The 22,736-nt window shown below is 39.9% G+C and overlaps 1 protein-coding gene across 4 annotated transcripts in view; it reads left to right on the plus strand.

Annotated features, from left to right (window-relative positions):
* The window catches only part of SOAT1 (sterol O-acyltransferase 1), a 65,485-nt gene that overhangs the window by 26,672 nt on the left and 16,077 nt on the right, over nucleotides 1–22,736 (plus strand). For all 4 annotated transcript variants that reach the window (XM_069546183.1, XM_069546184.1, XM_069546185.1 and 1 more), the window contains 4 exons: nucleotides 1,303–1,361; nucleotides 19,807–19,955; nucleotides 21,320–21,379; nucleotides 22,614–22,721. In XM_069546183.1, the coding sequence (XP_069402284.1) occupies nucleotides 1,303–1,361; nucleotides 19,807–19,955; nucleotides 21,320–21,379; nucleotides 22,614–22,721 (376 nt within the window). The remainder of the gene's footprint in view (nucleotides 1–1,302; nucleotides 1,362–19,806; nucleotides 19,956–21,319; nucleotides 21,380–22,613; nucleotides 22,722–22,736) is intronic.

The following is a 22,736-nucleotide window of genomic DNA, read 5'->3' on the forward strand; positions in this document are numbered from 1 at the left end:
AAAATAGAATAGTAGACCAATAAAATTGATGTAGAAGACCATGTAAGACATGCAGATATTAACAATATAATAAATGAAAACAGTGTGCATGTAATATGTATATTTATAATATTTAATATTACTATTTGATATTTACCAAAGTAAACAGATGATATTTACCAAAATATTAGGGTGTGGGTGATTTTGTTAGATTTTTTCGGGGGCAGGGGGTTTGGATTTAAAAATTTTTTCTATACATGGGAACAGGGAGTCTGTTCTCATTTCTCTTGTGTATTTACCTAGGAGGTAGAATTTCTGGCTCATACGGTAATAACTCAGTGTTTACTTTTTGAGGAAGTTTCAGACTTTTTCAAAAGCACTACATTCTCAGCAGCAGTTTGGGAGGGTTTTAATTTCTCCATATCCTGGTCAAAAGTTTTCCTCCTCACTTAAACTATTTTATTTGTACCAAGTGGTTCCATTCTTACATTTTTACAAGTATGTAGTAACACTTCTCTAATTGTATAATGGAACAGTTGTCACATCCAGTCCCTGAAATAGCTAGCACTCTTCTCAAAATTTCGTGCTGGTACAGCTCTTTCTAGCTTTACTGAAATAATTGACACATAACATTGTATAAACTTAAGTGTACAGTGACCAGCACTTGTAGCCATCCTGCTGGGTGTAAAGCAATATTTGTGGTTTTGATTTGCATTTTCTTGATGGCAGTGATGTTGAGCATCTTTTCAAATGGTATCAACCGTTTGTGTATCTTTTGGAGACATGTCTGTTCAGACACTTAGATTGGACCATTTGTCTTTTCCATTGAGTTGTATGAGTTGTTTACGTGTTCTGTATGCGGGTTCCTGATCAGATTTGCAAGTATTTCCCCTCTTTTGTGTCTTTTAACTTTCTTGATAATATCCCTTGGAGCAGAAAAGATTTTTAAAAAATTTTAGTGAAATCCAACTTATCTGATTTTTCTATTGTTGCTTGTACATTTTACTAGTCATAGTTACAGGATCCATTCAGATAATCTAGTTTCCTATTGTCAGAAGATCTTGTAGCATCTTATGATTAATACAGTTGTAAGCATGATATGTACCTATAGTAGTGGTTTTTTTTTTCAGCTTACCATTTTTATGTATAAATTTCCTTCTATTTATATTGCCAATGCTTCCTTTTTAAAAGTTGTGTTATGTTTTGTGGTTTTACCAAAGTTTGTATTTGTCATGTTTTGCTTGTTTTTTAAGTTCGTGATTTAAATAATGCTGATGGGTAGCTCTCCCATCTACTTAAAAATTACATTTTTTCTTTATTTAGGTCGGGTTGATTTAAAACAGTTGATATCAAAGAAGATACAGTTGACAGCAGAGGCAGAGGTAAGTAATTCTCTCTTCCAGAAACAAAAATGTGGAGTTTTAGAGTAAACGGTTTTAATCAGTGCAGTTTTTAATGCTAAACTGTTTAAAGAACTATTTACTTTTCTTATCAGTTGACATTATCCTGTGATGAACAGGATATGCAGACGACACCACCCTTATGGCAGAAAGTGAAGAGGAACTAAAAAGCCTCTTGATGAAAGTGAAAGAGGAGAGTGAAAAAGTTGGCTTAAAGCTCAACATTCAGAAAATGAAGATCATGGCATCTGGTCCCATCACTTCATGGCAAATAGATGGGGAAACAGTGGAAATAGTGTCAGACTTTATTTTTGCTGCTAAGTCACTTCAGTCGTGAAATAGAAATAATCAATTTGCAAAAAACATTAAGAGATTTCAGGGAATTCCTTAGTCATGCAGTGGTTAGGACTCAATGCTTTTGCTGCTGTGGCCTAGGTTCAATCCCTGGTCAGGAAACTAAGATTCTGCAAACTACTCTGTACAACCAAGAAATAAGTAAGTAAACAAAGACCTTTCAGGCAAGGGAAACAGTTCTACAAGTTTGAATGCACCAGCACCTTCAGGAAATCTGGAGAACAAAGAACACTTAAAAAAAATGAAGGACTTCTCTGGTGGTGCAGTGGGTAAGAATCTGCCTCCCAGGGCAGAGGACACGGGTTCAGTCCCTGATCCAGGAAGATTCCACATGCTTCAGAGCAACTAAGCCCATGCACCTCAACTATTGAGCCCATGTGTTGCAACTACTGAAGCCTGTGAGCCTGGAGCCTCTGCTCTGCAATGACGAGTAGCTCCTGCTCATGGGAACTAGAAAAAGCCTGCATATACTAACAATAATCCAGTGCAGCCGAAAATAGTAAATTAATTCATTAAAAAAATCAATGTGTGTGCCTGAATGTAAGTTGTCTTCAAATGCAAGGCAGACAGACTCCCTATCTCCCAGTAAGAAGATTACTTCCAAAATTGATTAACCAACCTGAATATATAAATGTCTAGTGATGTAGATGAAATATCCCTGTTTTCATTTATTAATTAGTCACATGTGCATGCATGCATATACACATTTATATTGTTGTTTAGTTGCTAAATTGTGTCCTTGCGATCCCGTGAACTATAGCCTGCCGCCTCCTCTGTCCATAGGGTTTCCCAGTCAGGAATACTAGAGTGAGTTGCCATTCCCCTACTCCAGGGGATGTTCCCAACCCAGCGATCAAACTCCTGTCTCCTACACTGGCAGGTAGATTCTCTACCACTGAGCCACTCGGGAAGCCCCCTAAAAGGGGGGGTCTGCCTTGTATTTGAAGTCAGCTTGCATGCATGTGGGCTTCCCTGGTGGCTCAACCAGTGAAGAATCTGCTTGTAGTTCCGGAGACCCAGTTTGATCCCTGGATTGGGAAGGTCCCCTGGAGAAGGAAATGGCTACCCATTCCGGTATTCTTGCCTGGAAAATTCCATGGACAGAAACTGACTGGCTATAGTGCATAGGGTCACAAAAAGTCAGACACAACTGAACAATTAACACTTTAACTTTTTTCACTTATGTGCATTTATATAGAATACTTTAAATTTAGATATTTTTATCTTATTTTATAAAAACAGTATATGTAAGATAAAACCAGATATGTAAGATAAGCAGGGCATAGCTTGAGCAGAGGTATGGAGGTAAGCAACTTAAACTGTATCTTGGAAATGACACTTGATTGACATCTGTGTCCCTGGTGGGATATGATAAGAAAATAAAATTTGGGCTATATTGTAAGGCATTTTTTTCCTCTGCCTTCATGTCCTTATTCATGAAGCTCTGCGTGAAATTTTCTTTAACTTCCTACCTTCACCAATCAAAATCCTATATATTCTTCGAATTCTCACTCAAATGCGGTTGCTTCTGAAGTTTTCTGAAACCCCAGCTTGAAATGTTATCCGTCCTACTTTATACGTCTAAAGTTCTTAGTTTATGCCCTTAGCATATACTCTATAATTGTTATATGCTGTTTTGTTCTGAATGAATCAGCAAAATTCCTCTGGTGAACTTGCAGGCAGTTTAACTTAGGAGTGTTTTGATTGGCAATTCGATATCAAATGAGATTGAACATCTTGCCATTATTAACGAATTGGAGTGTTTTTGAGGGAGATGTATTAGGAATGCTATACTGATATCAAAGTTGAAGAAACTGTTGAGTTTGAAGATGAGACCACATTGGAAGCTCCTGTGATATTTGTAATAGTCTAGTGACTAAACAGGGGCAGGGAGGAGAAGGGAATCCATTTAGAAGTCCTGTTGTGTGCTAGGGCTTAAACTAGGTGTTTTATATATGTAACCTTATTAACTTAAATTCTCCCTTTCATAACAATAATGTCTAACTGGTTATATTTTTTTGTTGTTTTCTTTTATTGGTTACACTCACTAATGTGAAATGACCTTTGAGATGGCAAGTATGTGAATGTTTTTCAGAGCCATGAAATTTACTTGTTCTTTTCCCTTGTGGGTCTTAGAAATAATTTTAAAGATAAATGAAAATAAACAGTCTTTCTAGTCATTTGTTGTTTGGTGTCATGTTCCAATCCAGTTGGCACACTTTTCCCTTAATGTTTAAAGTGAGAACACTGGACTAGTTATCTACAAGCTCCCTTTCAGGTCTAAGAGTATGTATCATTGTCTGTGTAGCTAACTTAAACTTTTGCTTCTAATTCTCTACTTCCTATTGTAAACAGAATAGATAATCTATAGATTGTATTGGGCAACTCTTTCAGCTCCATGTAACTAGAGTTGTCAGATATAAATACAGTACACTTGGTTAAACTTGAATTTCAGACAAACAACAGATAGTTTGTTAATCATCATGCAATATTTGAGACATAACCTAGTCCCAGAGTTAGTTGTTTATCAAATTCACATTTGTTCTTATTGCTTAGTTGATAAGTTGTGTCTGACTCTTTCGTAATCCCAAGGACTGTAGCCAGGCTTCTCTGTCCGTGAGATTTCCCAGGCAAGAATACTGGAGTGGGTTGCTATTTCCTTCTTCAGGGGATCTTCCCAACCCAGGAATTGAACTTGTAAAGATGTTAAGAAGATTGTCAAGCAAACTCTTTAGTCCTAAGGGAAGAGAAATGAGAGAGACGATGGCATTAGTGGGTTGAACTGATTGAATTTCTTAAAGTCACTTCTAGATCTAAATGCTGTCATAAAAAACTTTGAAATACTCAATTTAAAAAAATCTGGTGCTAGTGGGATCATACGGCATTGTGTAACTCTCAGTCATGACCTTTTAAAAGCCTTGTAATTGTGTTGTAACAACCCTTTAAAGATCTTGTAACAGTCCAGTTCAGTTTAGTCACTCATTCATGTCCATCTCTTTGCAACCCCATGGACTGCAGCACGCCAGGCCTCCCTGCCCATCACCAACTCCAGGAGTTTACTCAAACTCATGTCCATTGAGTCGATGATGTCTTCCAACCATCTCATCCTCTGTTGTCCCCTTCTCCTCCCACTTTCAATCTTTCCCAGCATCAGGGTCTTTTCAGATGAGTTGGCTCTTTGCATCAGGTGGCCAAAGTGTTGGAGTTTCAGCTTCAACGTCAGTCCTTCCAGTGAATACCTAGGACTAATCTCCTTTAGGATGGACTGGTTGGATCTCCTTGCGGTCCAAGGGACTCTGAAGAGTCTTCTCCAATACCACAGTTAAAAAGCATCAATTCTTTGGTGCTCAGCTTCTTTGCAGTCGAACTCTCACATCCATACATGACCAGTGGAAAAACCATAGCCTTGACTAGATGGGTCTTTGTTGGAACAGTCCAAGGGAGATTCAAATGATTAGATTAGAACTACATTCTCTGCAGTAATAGAGAAATTAGCTATCTTTAACATTGTTTTTTTTTTCTCTTGGTTGCAAATAACAAAAACCTACTTTGCCTTATTTAAGTATAAGAGAAAGTATATTTGAAGGATTAATGTATGTCATACAGTCCTAGGAGAAGTTGAACACTCCAATACCACAGTTCAAAAGCATCAATTCTTCGGCGCTCAGCCTTCTTCACAGTCCAACTCTCACATCCATACATGACCACAGGAAAAACCATAGCCTTGACTAGATGGACCTTATTCGGCAAAGTAATGTCTCTGCTTTTACATATACTATCTAGGTTGGTCATAACTTTTCTTCCAAGGAGTAAGCGTCTTTTAATTTCATGGCTGCAGTCACCATCTGCAGTGATTTTGGAGCCCAAAAAATAAAGTCTGACACTATTTCCACTGTTTCCCCATCTATTTGCCATGAAGTGATGGGACCGGATGCCATGATCTTCGTTTTCTGAATGTTGAGCTTTAAGCCAACTTTTTCACTCTCCTTTCACTTTCATCAAGAGGCTTTTTAGCTCCTCTTCACTTTCTGCCATAAGGGTGGTATCATCTGCATTTCTGAGGTGATTGATATTTCTCCTGGCAATCTTGATTCCAGTCCAGCGTTTCTCATGATGTACTCTGCATATAAGGTAAATAAGCAGGGTGACAGTATACAGCCTTGACATACTCCTTTTCCTATTTGGAACCAGTCTGTTGTTCCATGTCCAGTTCTAACTGTTTCTTCCTCACCTGCATATAGGTTTCTCAAGAGGCAGGTCAGGTGGTCTGGTATTCCCATCTCTTTCAGAATTTTCCACAGTTTATTGTGATCCACACAGTCAAAGGCTTTGGCATAGTCAATAAAGCAGAAATCGATGTTTTTCTGGAACTCTCTTGCTTTTTCCATGATCCAACAGTTGTTGGCAATTTCATCTCTGGTTCCTCTACCTTTTCTAAAACCAGCTTGAACATCAGGAAGTTCACGGTTCATGTATTGCTGAAGCCTGGCTTGGAGAATTTTGAGCATTACTTTTCTAGCATGTGAGATGAGTGCAATTGTGCAGTAGTTTGAGCATTCTTTGGCCATTGCCTTTCTTTGGGATTGGAATGAAAACTGACCTTTTTGGCAAGAGTAAACGTCGACATTCTAGGAATCAGCAAACTAAAATGGACTAGAATGGGTGAATTTAACTCAGATGACTGTTACATCTACTACTGTGGGCAGGAATCCCTCAGAAGAAATGGGGTAGCCATCATGGTCAACAAAAGAGTCAGAAATGCTGTACTTGGATGCAATCTCAAAAACGACAGAAACGACAGAATGATTTCTGTTCGTCTCCAAGGCAAACCATTCAGTATCACAGTTATCCAAGTCTGTGCCCCCACCAGTAATGCTGAAGAGTAACACAGGATGGACCCAAATAATTGTGACTTAAACAAGATAGAAATACATTTTCCTCTCATGGGAATGATCTGGAGGTGAGAGTTCCACAGCTGGTGTAGTAACTCTGGTTCCTTCCTCCTCCCTACCTCACCATTTGTAGGCCATGATCCATTTTCTCATTGTCCAAGTGGTTCTAGCCATTTCATCTGAGATTCAAAGAACAGAATTGATGTAGGGAAAGAAACGGGGCAAGGAGCAGGTACCAGCTGTCTTTTAAGGAGGTTTTCTGGAGGTTTGGTCAAACCAATTTTGCTTGTATCTCACTGGCAAGAAGTTAGTCTCCTGGCCACACCAAGGTGCAGAGGGAGACTGGGAAATTTATTTATTCTGGGATTTAAGTGCCCAGGTAGCAAATAAAGGGTCCTGATACTAAGGAAGGGGGTGGGAAATGATAGATTGAATGGTAACAGTCACTGCAAAAACTGTCTATTGTAGTTCACTACCCCTGGTCTTCTGATCATTTCTTACCTTCTTCTGGCTGTGTAAGTGTGACTACATTCTTCTGTTTCCCTTTCTGCCTCTTCTTATTTTATTTAAATACATAAATGTGTTAGTCTTTAGTCTACTTGGAACCTTGAGAAAGTTCATTGTTCTTTATGATTTCATCACTTATTTACAAAATGAAGAAATGTCCCTCCCATATACTGCCTTTGGGAATGTTCAGTTCTGTGAACAACACATGCTTGGTCCCTTGGTCTGTCAGGTACTACGTTAGGAGCTGAGATTTTGGAGAAGTCATTTCTCATGCTAGCTGATAATACTACATATAAAATAGATAAGCAAGAGGAGCAACAACTGAATTAGATGCCTTTAAAGTGTTCATTGAAAGCTAAAAAGTGAGATTACTGTTAGTTGGTATTTGTGATAAGAAATTATGTGATGTTAGAGCTCTATTGAAAAAATTACAGGTGATGGTTACTCTGTTTTGTAGTTAATGAGAATCCAGAACATCAAAATTAGTAATGTTCTGCATATCACTGATTGAGGTATTTTCTTTTCGAATATTTGTTTTCTTTTTTAGTGCCAAAGAAAAATCAGTGGCATATTAAGAAAAAAGAAAGCACAAGGTTTAACAGATTTTATTTTAATGTTGTGATACCATATGACAACAGGAGGATTGTTTTAAGAACAGGAGGAATGTATTTTCTCTATGTAGGTTTTTTTCTGATTGTAGAAGTAGTATAGGCTCGATGTAGAAAATTTATACGAGACAAAGTATAAAAAGGAAACACAACCCATATACCCATCACTTGGAAATAATATTTTGGTTTATTTCCTCCCAGTAATTTGTTTTCCTTCTTGTATTGTACATGCAGATCCAAGTAGACACATGTAGGCATTTGTGTCATAGATACACTGGCAAAATCAACATCAATTTATATAATCAGTTTGTGTATTTTTCTTAGCATCATTTTGTGGGCTTTTTTTTGTGTGTGTTAAAATGTTCTTTGAAAATGTGATTTAAAAAATGATTTCATGATAGTCATTTGTATGGATACATCATTTGGTAACTACTGGGGATGTAGTTTTACTCCTTTCTGATTTTCTGGCATTTAATAATGGCTGATGAAGTGAAGGAGGTAGGTAATGAGATGAGAAGCAGTACAATATACTATTTGGATGGTTAAGATGAGGGAGCTACCTAAGTAGATTGGTGTTAAAACGTGTGTTTCAGGTCAGTTTAGGCTGATAACAACGTGATAATCAAGAATATTAGAGTCTAACTTAAGTTGGGAGATAGCCCAGGATAAATTTCATTTTAAACAAAAAGGGATTAAAATTCAGAGCTCTGATTTCATTAGTTCCTGGTTTATCTTGAACTTTGGCTTCCTTATTAAGGACTGTGTAATAGTTATACTCAAGACTTTTTTTTTTTTTTCCTTTGGAGGAGGAATTTATTACAATGCACTATTTAGGACTGTAAACTTCTGCTAAACAAAACCTTTTTACTGTATTACCTGTCATTTTCAGGCTACATGTACGTACATCATTGACTTTTTAGGTTTTACTTTTTTGACTTACATTAATCATACAGAAAATATTTTATATAAAGTATGGTGGAAAGCAATATAATGTGATGTGAACTTAGGTCATAGACTGGAGTTCTGATCCTAGCTCTTAGCCTACAAGTGGTGACCTTGGGTAAGTCACATCGCTTGACTTGTTCAAGCTTAGATCTCTCATGTGTGAAATAGGCATTCTGTTACATACTTCAGAGATTGTTTTAAGACTGGAAATAATACATAAAAGCCCCTTAGAAAGTATCTAGCATAAAGCTGTCATTTAATTAATTACAGTCATTGCAGGCAATAATAATGATTTTTACTCCTTTCCACTTAATAGTTTCCACAAAGAAATCAGGGCTATGTATTATTATTTTTAGTATCTACTTTCTGCTTTATGTTAATAATAGACATTGAATAAAGTGAGCTGTTGTATGAGTAAGAGTTTTGGTGGCAGGAGTTGATTTCAAAAACTGTTAGGAAATGTGTTTATTACCTATTGTCTTGGCAGTCGCTTTGCTAAGAGCTGGCTGTACAGTGGTTAACAAATAGACATAGTTTTAAAGCCAAGTGGGGAAGGTACACATTTAAGTGCAGTGATGGAAAAGAATAAGATGCAGTAACTTTAGAGTGAATTGTCAGGGGAGACCTCTCTTGGAGAGTCAATTTAAACACTGTATTAACCTATTTTATTGTGTTACCGGCTTTGCCTGAAATGGTCAGGTTTCTGGTTCCATGCCACTGTGAGGTTAAAAGATTCTCTGTGCAAAGCCAGGCAGTGAATCAGAGAAACAAGTAATTCATGAACTAGTGATATGACCTTATGGAGTCAGAGTATAATTTATTTTTAAATTTCTTTTTTACTTACTAAGTTACCATTTTATTAGAAAAGGATATAATAACTCAGGAACAGCCAGGTGGGAGAGATGCACAGGGCAAATATGGGGAAGGGACGCAGAGCTTCCATGCCCTCTGAGGGTGCCATCCTCCCGGCATTGTAATATGTTCACCAGCCCGGAAGCTCAAGAATACAATATTTTGTGCTCTGTGCTCAGAGTATATATTTTTACTTGGTGTTTCTTTCTCTCAGCCTACTCTTTTTTTCATGCCTCTGTAACCGTTACTTTACCCTACTCTTTTCTCATTTTAAGATTCAGTCCAAAGTAACCTCTGTTTAGAAGGCTTTTTATTGTAGAAGCATTCTCCTTCTAAAGTGTAAATCTGAATATGTTTGTAAACCTTGTGCTTATTTAAAAATCATGGTTTCTAGTTGTCCTTAGAATAAAATGAAAAATCCTTAAAATGAGTGAATTCTTTGGCAGTCCAGTGGTTAGCACCTCTCACTTTTCACTGCTGAGGGTGCGGGTTTGATCCCTGGTTGGGGAACTAAGATACCACAGGCCTCATGGTGTGGCCAAGAATAAAATCTTAAAAGGCTTAAAGGTCTGTCATGAAGGAGACCCTGTTTGCTTCTCCAGCTTCATCTCTGATCACTAGTGCGTGTCTTCACTGTGTTCTAACAGTAGGGTCTTTGTTTCATGGTGGTTGTTCCAAATTATTAAAATCTTAGAGGTGGTCTTCATGAGCCGCTTGTTTTAAAAAATGAGGTTCTTTGATAGGTTAGAGAAGCAAGGTGCTTAGATAGTTTCTGGTTAATGGTCTGCCTCCTTCCATCATCCCTCTGTCTGTCTGTTGTGCTGGGACAATCATAGTACGTGGCTGGCTGAAATGACTGTTAATAGGGATGAGATTGAGAAGATAAATTAGAAAGCCTATAACCTTCAGTCTCCTTTTCAGATTATTGATAGACATTTTTAGACAGATTTATTGTGGTCACGTTTTGAAATGCCTATGAAAACCAATTTCGTATAATAGAAGGACTCAGAAGGCTGAAGTGGAACACTCCTTGTTCTATGTTTTTCTGTATTCCCTCTTACAAAAGGAGTGACAGATAAGCAGTCACTCTTTATTTTTCATCAGTACTTGGATATGTGAAAGAAGGAGGCTAAAGAAACTTAATAGTGTCAACAATAGAGTTCTTCCTTATGTCCCAGTGGCAGCAGCTTCTATCAACTTTAATTCCTCAGAGAAAGAGGACAAAGCTATTGTTGATGAAAAAAATGGAAAAGTCCTGTTAAAAAAGAAATGAAAACTTTTATTCGAGCCAAATTGAGGATTATAACCTGGGAACAGCCTCTCAGAAAGCTCTAAGAATAAGAACCATTCCACCTATGAGAGGTCATAGATAGTTACATTTTGAGTCAGAGGCTATGCATTAAATGACATTATTGACAGCTTACACAATCCCCATGGAAACTATGGGTCATTGGGGCCCTTTACAAGATTAAGAGGGAAGGTTATCTCTGAAGGAATTGTGACCCTGGAGGAGGTTAGGAAGGTATGTTATCTCCTAAGGAGGTCAGATTAATGCAGTTGCATAGTATATGCTAAAGGGGAAGGAGGAGGTTTGGACAGGCAGAGGAAAAATTTGTTTGTCTTGTCTTGCCATAAAATATTTTATGTCATCAGCATTAAGAAATGCCTTGATCAAATCCAAGTCTATGTGCCTGGTACACTATGAAACCAAACAAACTGAAATGTTAGAGTTTAGAGCGGAGAAAGGTTTATTGCGAGGACCAAGCAGGTGTTACTCAAAAACCTGGGTTCACTCCCTGGTGAATGAGCGTTGAACCAAAAGACACAACCAGGGCAAAGAACGGGAGAGTGATTTATTACTTGGAAAACTCTGGGGGTGTCTTTCCCAAAACAGTGTCTCTCCAACAGTGAAATTTGGAAAGTCTTAACCTAAGGGTACATGCTGGAGAAGGCAATGGCACCCCACTCCAGTACTCTTGCCTGGAAAATCCCATGGATGGAGGAGCCTGGTGGGCCGCAGTCCATGGGGTTGCTAAGAGTCGGACACGACTGAGCGACTTCGCTTTCACTTTTCACTTTCATTTTCATGCATTGGAGAAGGAAAGGGCAACTCACTCCAGTGTTCTTGCCTGGAGAATCCCAGGGACAGGGGAGCCTCGTGGGCTGCCGTCTATGGGGTCCCACAGAGTCGGACACGACTGAAGCGACTTAGCAGCAGCAGTAGCAAGGGTACATTCAGACTCATGAAGGAGCTTGAGCTGAAGAAAATTCAGCGTAAAATTGGGCCAGAGGTCAATAGAAGCTTCAGTTGATTGGAGATCAACATCATGATTCCAGCTTCCACCTTGGTGAGGACCTTAGTTCCTGCTGAACTGGAAGATTTATTATGTATCCCTTGAGGAGGAACTAGGATTGATTAATCGCTGAACTATTGTTTTTTGACTCTTTTTTCCTTTGTTCCATGCATTCCCTTACTTCCCTTAATATCTTTAATTACTGAGACCTGTTCAAAGGCAAGCATTGTCACCAGGCTTAGATCACAAAATTTATTAAGGCCAAAAATGGCTTCTCTTTTGTCAAGAAAACCATGTCTAGTTTTCTTTCTCTGGGGATTCTCTACCGTACCTGCCTGCACAAGGAGAATGTGTGGCTCATGCTCAAAAGACCTGAACTCCTGGTGGTTTTCAGGGAAGAATTTTTAAAGGCAACTTTTGGGGTGACAGGGAGATAGCTATAGAGTGTGTAACTTTCTTCTGATTGATTGGTAAAGAGGTAACATGGTGCTATTCTAGGAATCTCAAATCAGCAACCTTCTCGTTGGACCAGTCTGCGCTGTGAGCCTAAAGTTACCATCTTCCACCTGGAATTGTTCCTGAAGAACAATTTGAAGATATATATCAGTTAGTTAAGTGTTGAATAGTAGCAGAAGTGTTAGTCATTCAGTTATGTCTGACTCTTTGTGACCCCACGGACTGTAGCCTCCCCAGGCTCCTTTGTCCATGGAATTCTTCAGGCAAGAATACTGGAGCGGGTAGCCATTCCCTTCCCTGAGGGATCTCCCCGACCCAGGGATCAAACCTAGGTCTCCCACACTGCTGGCAGATTGTTTACCATCTGAGCCATTTTATTACTCCTCAGTATATCCCTTGAGGAGGAACCAGGATTCTGTTTTAGTGTTGAACTGTGTATCTTGACTGCTTTTTCTTTGTTTCTGCATTGTTGTTGTTCAGTTGTTCAGTCGTGTCCAACTTTTTGCGACCCCTTGGATTGCAGCATTCCAGGCTTCCCTGTCCTCCACTGTGTCCCGGAGCTTGCTCAAACTCATGTCCACTGAGTTGGTGATGCCATCCAACCATTTCGTCCTCTGTCATCCCTTCTCCTCCTGCCTTCAGTCTTTCCCAGCATCAAGGTCTTTTCTAATGAGTTGGCTCTTTGCATCAGGTGGCCAAAGTATTGAAGCTTCAGCATCAGTCCTTCTAATTAATATTCAGGGTTGATTTCCTGTAGAATTGACTGGTTGGATCTTCTTGCAGTCCAAGGGACTCTCAAGAGTCTTCTCCCACACCACAGTTCAAAAGCACCAGTTCTTCAACGTTTAGCTTTCTTTATGATCCAACTCTCACATTCATACATGACGACTGGAAAAACCAGTTTGACTGTACAGACCTTTGTTGGCAAAGTAATGTCTCTGCTTTATGATATGCTGTCTAGGTTGATCATAGCTTTTCTTCCAAGGAGCAAACATCTTTTAATTTGTGTGTTTCTGCATTAGTAACATCTAGTTAGTATGAATCCGTTCTTTGGAATGGCAGGGAAGGTTTAGGAAGCTCAAATCTTTTTCCTGCAGACAAGAAATAGGGAACACAGAAAGGCTTTTATACCTGGAAGGGCCCCACAGGGTCCTGCTCAGTTTCACTTCCACTGAAAGAGTTAACTCAAAATGTAAAAGTGCATTAAGTTTGTTTCAGGAACCTTATTCAGGGGCCCTGAAGCCCAGGACATAGTCTCTCAGTGACTCTTAGGGGAGTGTTCAAAAGAAGCAGGTGAGAAGTCAGGAGATCTGTATATATATATGTGATTTTGGCCTGGAAAAAACATACAGTCAAGCATAGAAAGATTACTGCCAATCAGCTTACTGTCTAGGAGTCTGTATATCCAAAGCACAGAGTTTTTCTCCATTCTGAATTCCCCTGGGGATAGCGGGGAGATGTGGATGGGGTGACTGCACGGCCTGTGGCTTGATCCTTATAGAACTGGAATGGTGGGCAGCATTCTTTATTTACAGTAGAGGTTTTGGAGTATGAGGGGAAAAGGAAGGTGATCGAGAATGGTCTGATTGCCGAGGAGGGTGAGGATAAGGAGATTGCTGTAGCCTTTGGAAATTGCAAGTTTTTTGGCACGTGTGGCAACAGCTAATCTGTGGGTGAGACGTGACTAAGGCACAAGAAGAGTTCGTGCCTTGAGAAGCTGACTGAGTATGTTTAAGTTGAGTTGGGTACATTAAGACCTGATTTCAGCAGCTTTTACTGATATCTTTGTAACACACATTATGTTCTCCCCCCCCACCCCCATGCTACTTGACCCAGTACTTAATTGAGAAGGGTACTGATTCCAGGGTATGAGGAATCTAGTGAAAAGAAATGGCTTGATTCCCCATTACCACATCTCAGGATCCCAGGCTTCTTTTTGTAATGCTGAGTAAGATTTCAGTGAACTGATATGAGTAGGGTTGTAAAGCGTTAAGACCTTAAATGGTTTAGCCCCTCTCCTGCCACCCTCCCCTTCTTTTCTGACCTCAGCTCTTATCACTCTTTTGCTTCAACTGTGATGTCCTATTTCCTTGCTATTTCTCAAACACTTCAAGGGTGTTCCTGCCTCAGGCCTTTTTACGTGTGTGCTTTTTTCTTTCTGGTTCTTTTCCCACATATAAATCAACTAACTTGCGCTTTTACTTTGTACAGATCTTCTCAAATGTCATCGTAATCTTTGAGGCTTTCCCTGACCTCTGAAAAATGACACCCTCTTTCCGTGCTGCTGCTGCTGCTGCTAAGTCGCTTCAGTCGGGTCCGACTCTGTGGGACCCCATAGATGGCAGCCCACGAGGCTCCCCTGTCCCTGGGATTCTCCAGGCAAGAACACTGGAGTGGGTTGCCATTTCCTTCTCCAGTGCATGAAAGTGAAAAGTGAAAGTGAAGTTGCTCAGTCTTGCCCGACTCCTAGCAACCCCATGGACTGCAGCCTCCTCCGTCCATGGGATTTTCCAGGCAAGAGTACTGGAGTGGGTTGCCATTGCCTTCTCCCCTGTTTCCCTGAGTCCCTCTTTATTTCTTGCCTTAACACCATCTGGGATCCTGTATGTCCTGTTTAACCTCTTTGGGATTTTAAGTTCCGTGAGGACAGGGACTAGGTTTTGTTCATTGTCATATCTCACCAGTGCTATAAAGAGTGCAACAACAGTGCCCAGAACTGTCCCTAGCACTTAGTGGAACAAATGAATTCTCTCCTTTCTTCTCTTTCAGTATATTTCTACGTTGGACAACATTTTTGTAGTTGGAGAAAACCCTTGATGTATTAAGCTATTCAGTTCTTTTAGGTTAGTGCAAAAGCATTAATAGAGTTTACTAAGAAAAGAACCTTTTTTTTTTTTTGAGTGCCACTTTTTTGGGTGTTTTGTTTTTGGTTGGGAAAGCATCATACCTATTGAAAAATTTCAGAATGAAGAGGAGCATGTAATTGAAATGAAACAAGCAAGAGAAAGTAAAAATACTATTTGAATAGCCTTAATGTGAACAAGTAATTTTATAAAACTCTTTTTCTTCCAGGGGACATAGGTTCTCTATGTTTTGTCCTTAAAACTCTAGCAGGAAGGGGAACCCTTTCTAGGGCCCGAGAATGTCTAACACTGGGAGGTGAATTGTCTTGAGAAGACACACGTGCTGACAAAGCAGGAGACTTTGTTGGGAAGGAGCACCCGGGTGGAAAGTGGGAGAGTGAGGGAGCCCAGGAGGACTGCCCTGCCGCGTGGCTCGCGGTCTCAGGTTTCATGGGGTGGGATCAGTTTCCAGGTTGTCTCTGACTCAGGGTCCTTCCTGGTGGTACGGGTAACACTCAGCCAGGATGCATTCTGGGAGGTTGGTAGGACATATGGACTGGCATCTCCTTTCTCTTTGTGACCTTTCCTGAATTTTTCTGTTTGGTACTATTAGATTGGTGCAGAAGTAATTACGGTTTTGCATTGTTGAACTTTGCCATTTGATATTGGAATACATTCTTAAGTAAATGTGGTTGTGTTATACATTATTTTAATGTGCATTTCTTGCATTTTAAACTAATGACTTATTAGTTGCTGTGTATTTTATATTTATTTTCGACTAGGAAATAATGTTAGACAAAACGCAAATTCGAGCAATTTTGTTACTGGAGTTCAGAATGGGTCATAAGAATCAGAGACAACTCACAATATCAACAACACATTTAGCTCAGGAACTGCTAACGAATGTACAATGCAGTGGTGGTTCAAGAAGTTTTGCAAAGGAGTTGAGAGCCTTGAAGATGAAGATTGCAGTGCCTGGCCATCGGAAATGAAAATGACCAATTGAGAGCCGTCATCGAAGCTGATCCTCTTAAAACTACACAAGAAGTTGCCAAAGAACTCAACGTCACCCTCAACCATTCTTTGGTCCTTCCGCATTTGAAGCAAATTGGAGATATGTGAAAAAGCTCGAAAAGTTTTTGCCTAATGAGCTGACCACAAATCAAAAATATCGTCGTTTTGAAGTTCCATTTTCTCTTGTTCTGTGCAGCAACAAGAAACTGTTTCTTGATTGGTTTGTGATGTGAGACAAAAAGTGAATTTTATATGACAACCAGCAGTGATGGCTCAGTGATTGGACCAGAAGAAGCTTCCAAGTGCTTCCCAAAGCCAAACTTGGACCAAAAAATGTCACGGTCACTGTTTGGTGGTCTGCTGCTGGTCTGATCCACTGCAACTTTCTGAATTCCAACAAAACCATTACATCTGACAAGTATGGTCAGCAGATCAATGAAATGCACCAAAAACTGCAACGCCTCCTGCCAGCATTGGTCAACAGAAAGGGCCTGATTCTTCTCCACGGCAGCACCCAACTGCATGTCACACAGCCAACGCTTCAGAAGTTGAACTAATTGGGCTACAAAGTTTTGTCTCATCCACCATATTCACCTAACCTCTTACCAGCTGACTACCACTTCTTCAAGCATCTAAACAACTTTTTGCAGGGAAAACACTTCTACAACTAGCAGGAGACAGAAAATGCTTCCCAAGAGTTCACTGAATCCTGAAGCACAGATTTTTACGCTACAGGAATAAACAAACTTTTCTCATTGGCAAAAGTGTGTTGATTGTAATGGTTCCTATTTTGGTAATAAAGATGTGATTGAGCCTAGTTATAATGATTTAATGTGGTAAGTTTTCATAGGTGGCTCAAATGGTAAAGTGACTGTCTGCAATGCAGGAGACCCGAGTTCGATCCCTGGGTGGGGAAGATCCCCTGGAGAAGGAAACGGCAACCCACTCCAGTACTCTTGCCTGGAAAATTCCATGGACCGAGGAGCCTGGTAGGCTACAGTTCATGGGATCGCAGAGTCGGACACGACTGAGCGACTTCACTTTCTCACTTTCTCGTTGCCTGTGGGATCTTAGTTCGCTGACCAAGAATGCCCAGGAATTGAGCCTTTGCCCCTTGCAGTGGAAGCAGAGTCTTCACCACTGGACCACCAGGGAAGTCCCTGCACTCTTGTTTCTTCAGTGCCCCTCCCTTGTTTCTGCATTCCATTCCTTCGATGATTAGCCGCTGTTTGAACCTTTGTAAGGAAAGTCAGGGAGGCTGAATGAAACCTATTTCCTTCAAACAAGAAACTAGGACACAGAAAGACTTGTGCCCAGGAGCCTCATAGGATCCTGCTCAGTTTCACTGTCCTGAGGGCTGGGATTTCAGTGTATTCTCACTGCCCAAGACCTCTCCCACCTCCCCCCATGCAAACATTTGAGAACTCTGGGACAAAGTAGTTTGAAAAGCTTTCACATAGTTTCATTAGATACATTAATATTTTAAGGCTTTGCTTTTAAAGGACGTGGTCAAACTGTTAAGAGTCCAGGACTTTCCTGATGGTCCAGTGTTTAAGAATCCACCCTGCAGTACAGGGGACTTGGGTTTGATCCGTGATTGGGAAACTAAGATCCCACATGCCATGGAGCAGCTAAGCCAGTGCTCCTCAACTGCTGAGCCCGTGTGCCCCAACTAGATAGTCCGTGCACCACAATGACAGATCCTGCACAATGCAAGGAAGAAGGTCCTGTGCGCTACAGCTGGGATCCTGTGCAGCCAAATAAATATTAAAACCAAAACAATCCGGAAAGCAAAAACAGAATCCAGAAAAAAGGCTATTTCAGATATTTTCAGTTCAGTTCAGTTGCTCAGTCGTGTCCGACTCTTTGTGACCCCATGAATCGCAGCACGCCAGGCCTCCCTGTCCATCACCTTCTCCTGGAGTTCACTCAAACTTATGTCCATCGAGTTGGTGATGTCATCCAGCCATCTCATCCTCTGTCGTCCACTTCTCTTCCTGCCCCCAATCCTTCCCAGCGTCAGAGTCTTTTCCAATGAGTCAACTCTTCGCATGAGGTGGCCAAAGTACTGGAGTTTCAGCTTTAGCATCATTCCTTCCAAAGAACACCCAGGGCTGATCTTCAGAATGGACTGGTTGGATCTCCTTGTAGTCCAAGGGACTCTCAAGAGTCTTCTCCAACACCATAGTTTAAAAGCATCAATTCTTCGGCGCTCAGCTTTCTTCACAGTCCAACTCTCACATCCATACATGACCACTGGAAAAACCATAGCCTTGACTAGATGGACATTTGTTGGCAAAGTAATGTCTCTGCTTTTGAATATGCTGTCTAGCTTGGTCATAACTTTTCTTCCAAGGAGTAAGTGTCTTTTAATTTCATGGCTGCAATCACCATCTGAAGTGATTTTGGAGCCCCAAAAGATAAAGTCTGACACTGTTTCCCCATCTATTTCCCATGAAGTGATGGGACCAGATGCCACAATCTTCGTTTTCTGAATGTTGAGCTTTAAGCCAACTTTTTCACTCTCCTCTTTCACTTTCATCAAGAGGCTTTTTAGTTCCTCTTCACTTTCTGCCATGAGGGTGGTGTCATCTGCATATCTGAGGTGATTGAAATTTCTCCCAGCAATCTTGATTCCAGCTTGTGCTTCTTCCAGCCCAGCGTTTCTCATGATGTACTCTGCATTATAAGTTAAATAAGCAGGGTAGCAATATACAGCCTTGACGTACTCCTTTTCCTATTTGGAACCAGTCTGTTGTTCCATGTCCAGTTCTAACTGTTTCTTCCTGACCTGCATATAGGTTTCTCAAGAGGCAGGTCAGGTGGTCTGGTATTCCCATCTCTTTCAGAATTTTCCAGTTTATTGTGATCCAAAGTCAAAGGCTTAGGTTCAACCTAACTAATATAATTAGAAGGGAGAGCTTTTTTTTTTTTCTTGAATAAATTAGTAAGTAATACTTTGTTTTTCTTTGTATACGTGAGTCCTGCCAGTTTAAAAATACCACAATTTACAATTTGAGCATCCACAGTAGGTGGCCTCCTGTAACTTGTTTTGGCCAGTGCTTTTTGAAAACTATGAATTTGTAAGTTTTGAAGTGTTAAAATGTAAAACAATTCTGTTATAAATGTATATGTTATAGAGTAGATAAATATATAGCTATGGAGGTAGGAGTAAATATTGTATGAATGTTGGTCTCATAAAGACATGACTTATAAACACTGGGTACTTGGTGCTGAAGAGGTTGCTTGAGAAGAAGGGGACTTAAAATTGTATAATGGTGACATAATATTGATTTTTACTTTGTTTTCCATATAAGAATTTGAAGAGAAGAAAATACTGTTATTTCTAGCATTTCTGTCATTTTGGTTTTATATGTAATTCAGAGGAGTTCATTTAGTTGACATAAATCATCATGTTGCTTTTTCAGTAGCAGTTTCTGAAACTACAGGTCAGATGTATATAGAAATCACTTTTCTGTTTTTACTCCTGTGAATTCGCTTAACATGGATTTCTTTTCATAGGGAATCAGGTTGGAGAACTAAGATCCCGCATCCTGTCCCGGACAGCCAAAAAAAAAAACCAACCAGAGAACCCTTTAAAAAATGTTAACAGCTCATAAACTAGTTAGTTCTTAATGGTTTTCTTTGTCTTAAAATTTTAGGAATTGAAGCCCTTTTTTATGAAGGAAGTTGGCAGTCACTTTGATGATTTTGTGACCAATCTCATCGAAAGATCCACATCATTAGACAATGGTGGTTGTGCTCTCACGTCCTTTTCTGTTTTTGAGGGAGACAACAACCACAGAGCTAAGTAAGTACAAATAGTTTCTTTTAATGCACACATATAGTCTAATACAGCTCAGTGGGTAAAATGCCTGGGTTCACACCCTAGCATCACCTTTTATTAGCTGTATATTGCTGTTTTAACCTTTTTTAACCCACTGAAGGGTGGGTTTCTTCATCTTACTGTGTGGATTAAAACAAACAGCATACCTCATTTAAGACTATGCTGACTCATAAAATAACATGGCCAATGCTTGTTGAAATCTTTACCTTTAAACGAAACAGTGACCCTGTGAGGCAGATGTTATAACTGTCTGCATATTACAAATTTGGGAATCTGAAGCACAGAGCAGTTAAATGTCCAAGATAACACAGTGGGAATTTGAACCCAGAGTCTGTCTCCAGCGTCAGTGCTTTTCCCTATGTCATAATCCTGCCACCCTATCGTACTCTGTACAGTACTTGTAATAAAGTACAATGCAAGTAGTTATTGGTCAGCCATCCAGAGCCTTAGAGGGAAGGGAGGGCTGTCAAAGGCCAGTGTGTGCTAATGGGCCATTTTGTGCTTTCCTTGGTTTTATGCCTTGTTGGTCTCTTGACAGTCTGCTGTTCTGGAGAACAGTTTTGATCAGGAGAGTCACCAGAAGTGCTAGCGGTACTACAAGAAACCTTGAAGAAGATGATAGAGATAGATGTTAAAATGGGAGGTTTTAGTAACTGGAGGCACTTTTTTAGATCATGAGGCTGTTGGGGATTGTTGGAAGACCTTAGGAGTTGTTGTTGTGAAAGTTGTGTCCGACTCTTTGTGACCCCCTGGACTATACAGTCCATGGAATTCTCCAGGCCAGAATACTGGAGTGGGTAACCTTTCCCTTCTCCAGGGATCTTCCCAACCCAGGGATCAAACCCTGGTCTCCCTCATTGTAGGTGGGTTCTTTACCAGCTGAGGCACAAGGGATCATAAATATCAGTGCCGTTTTGGAGGACAGATCAATAATAGTATGTGAACTGAGTATAAGTATGACTGGAGTCTTGTCCTTAGGAATATTTAGAAGGAAGAGTGGTTGTCAGCCTGTCATTCCAGGAATGCATCTATCTCCATAGGGTGGCTGCGCATTTCCAGGAGGCTTAAGTGCTGCTCTGGTTAGGTTTGCCTAACATCTCTTCCTTCGTAATCAGATGTATCTGCACCTACCTCATAGCGTTGTTCAGAAGGAGCAAATGCGTTAACATGCATAAAACCCTAACAGTACCTGGATCATAGTGAGAAGGCAGTTAATTAATATTACAAGCTATAGTTGGTAGTATTTATTCCTTCTCTTTATCCATAGGTTTAAATTTCTTGTAACACTTGAAGTACTCATATTTTATTTTAATTTTTGGTCTTCCCAGAGATCTGAGAGCACCTCCGGAACATGGAAAGATTTTTGTTATAAGGCGATCTGTCTTAGAGTAAGTATTTTTAGTTGTTTTGGTTATTTATTTGAATTTTTAAAAATCAAGCTATTCTGATTGTTAGAATCACTGTGTAATCTATGAATGTTTGTTTGTTCTGTGTTCATATAATCCATTAGTTTTGATACTTCTTTTTGTATCTCATGCTCCTCCTTTGATTTTTTTTGGTTCTGTGTCTGGTTTCAAAGGAGAAGTTGTATGTAAGAGTGGTTATGGGTCCTCTGATAAATTCCTTGAAGTTGTGCTTCAGAGAATTGGTTACCCAAAGAGCTGGAACAAAACTTTCCCAATTAGGTAAATCACTTTTGAGAGCGTATTGCTGCCTTCTTGATACATAAGTTTTTCTTCATCTCTCTTTAGCTAGGCTTTGAGACTTGATAGTTTTCTCAAATTTACTTATTTTAGAACCCTAGTTGTGCAGATTTTTTTCCTTAATTAATTATTAATATTTATTTATTTGGCTGTGCTGGGGTTCAATTGAGGCACATGGAATCTTTAGTTGCAGCGTACAAACTCTTAGCTGTGGCGTGTGAGATCTAGTTCCCTGACCAGGGATCAAACCCAGACCCCCTGCCTTGGAACCTCGGAGTCTTAGCCACTGGACCACCAGGGAAGGCTCCTTATTTTGTTAATTTTTAATTGAAGGATAATTACAATATTGTGTTAATTTCTGCCATGTATCAATATGGATCAGTCATAGCAGTTATGTAGATTTTGTGGGGGAAAAATAGGCTATGTAGACTGTGGCAACCTCATTTGTGAACTGAAAATTAAAAGTGTATTTTGAGTAGGTAATGAGCATTTCTTTTGAAATGCTCTGTGAGTAGGTAATTATTATTCATTTCTTTATAAGAATATTGATACTCAGTAATATTTCATGATTACTGTTGAGATATTTTTGGAGCATGGATTAAGCATCTTCATGCGAAGAGTTGACTCATTGGAAAAGACTCTGATGCTGGGAGGGATTGGGGGCAGGAGGAGAAGGGGACGACCGAGGATGAGATGGCTGGATGGCATCATGGACTTGATGGACGTGAGTCTGAGTGAACTCCGGGAGATGGTGGTGGACGAGGCCTGGCGTGCTGCGATTCATGGGGTCGCAAAGAGTTGGACACGACTGAGTGACTAAACTGAACTGAACTGAACTACTTTGAAGTAAAGTCTTTAATATTTGGTGTTTTAAAATATTGATTAAAAAATATTAATTTTCTTTGAACTGTATTTACAGTGAGCTGTTAGAAGTGGACCACATCAGAACAATATATCACATGTTCATTGCTCTCCTCATTCTCTTCATTCTCAGCACGCTTGCAGTAGATTATATTGATGAAGGAAGGTAAGACAGCATACC

The sequence above is a fragment of the Ovis canadensis genome, chromosome 12 (genome assembly GCF_042477335.2).
Source record: "Ovis canadensis isolate MfBH-ARS-UI-01 breed Bighorn chromosome 12, ARS-UI_OviCan_v2, whole genome shotgun sequence".
In the NCBI taxonomy this organism is placed as follows: Eukaryota; Metazoa; Chordata; class Mammalia; order Artiodactyla; family Bovidae; genus Ovis; species Ovis canadensis.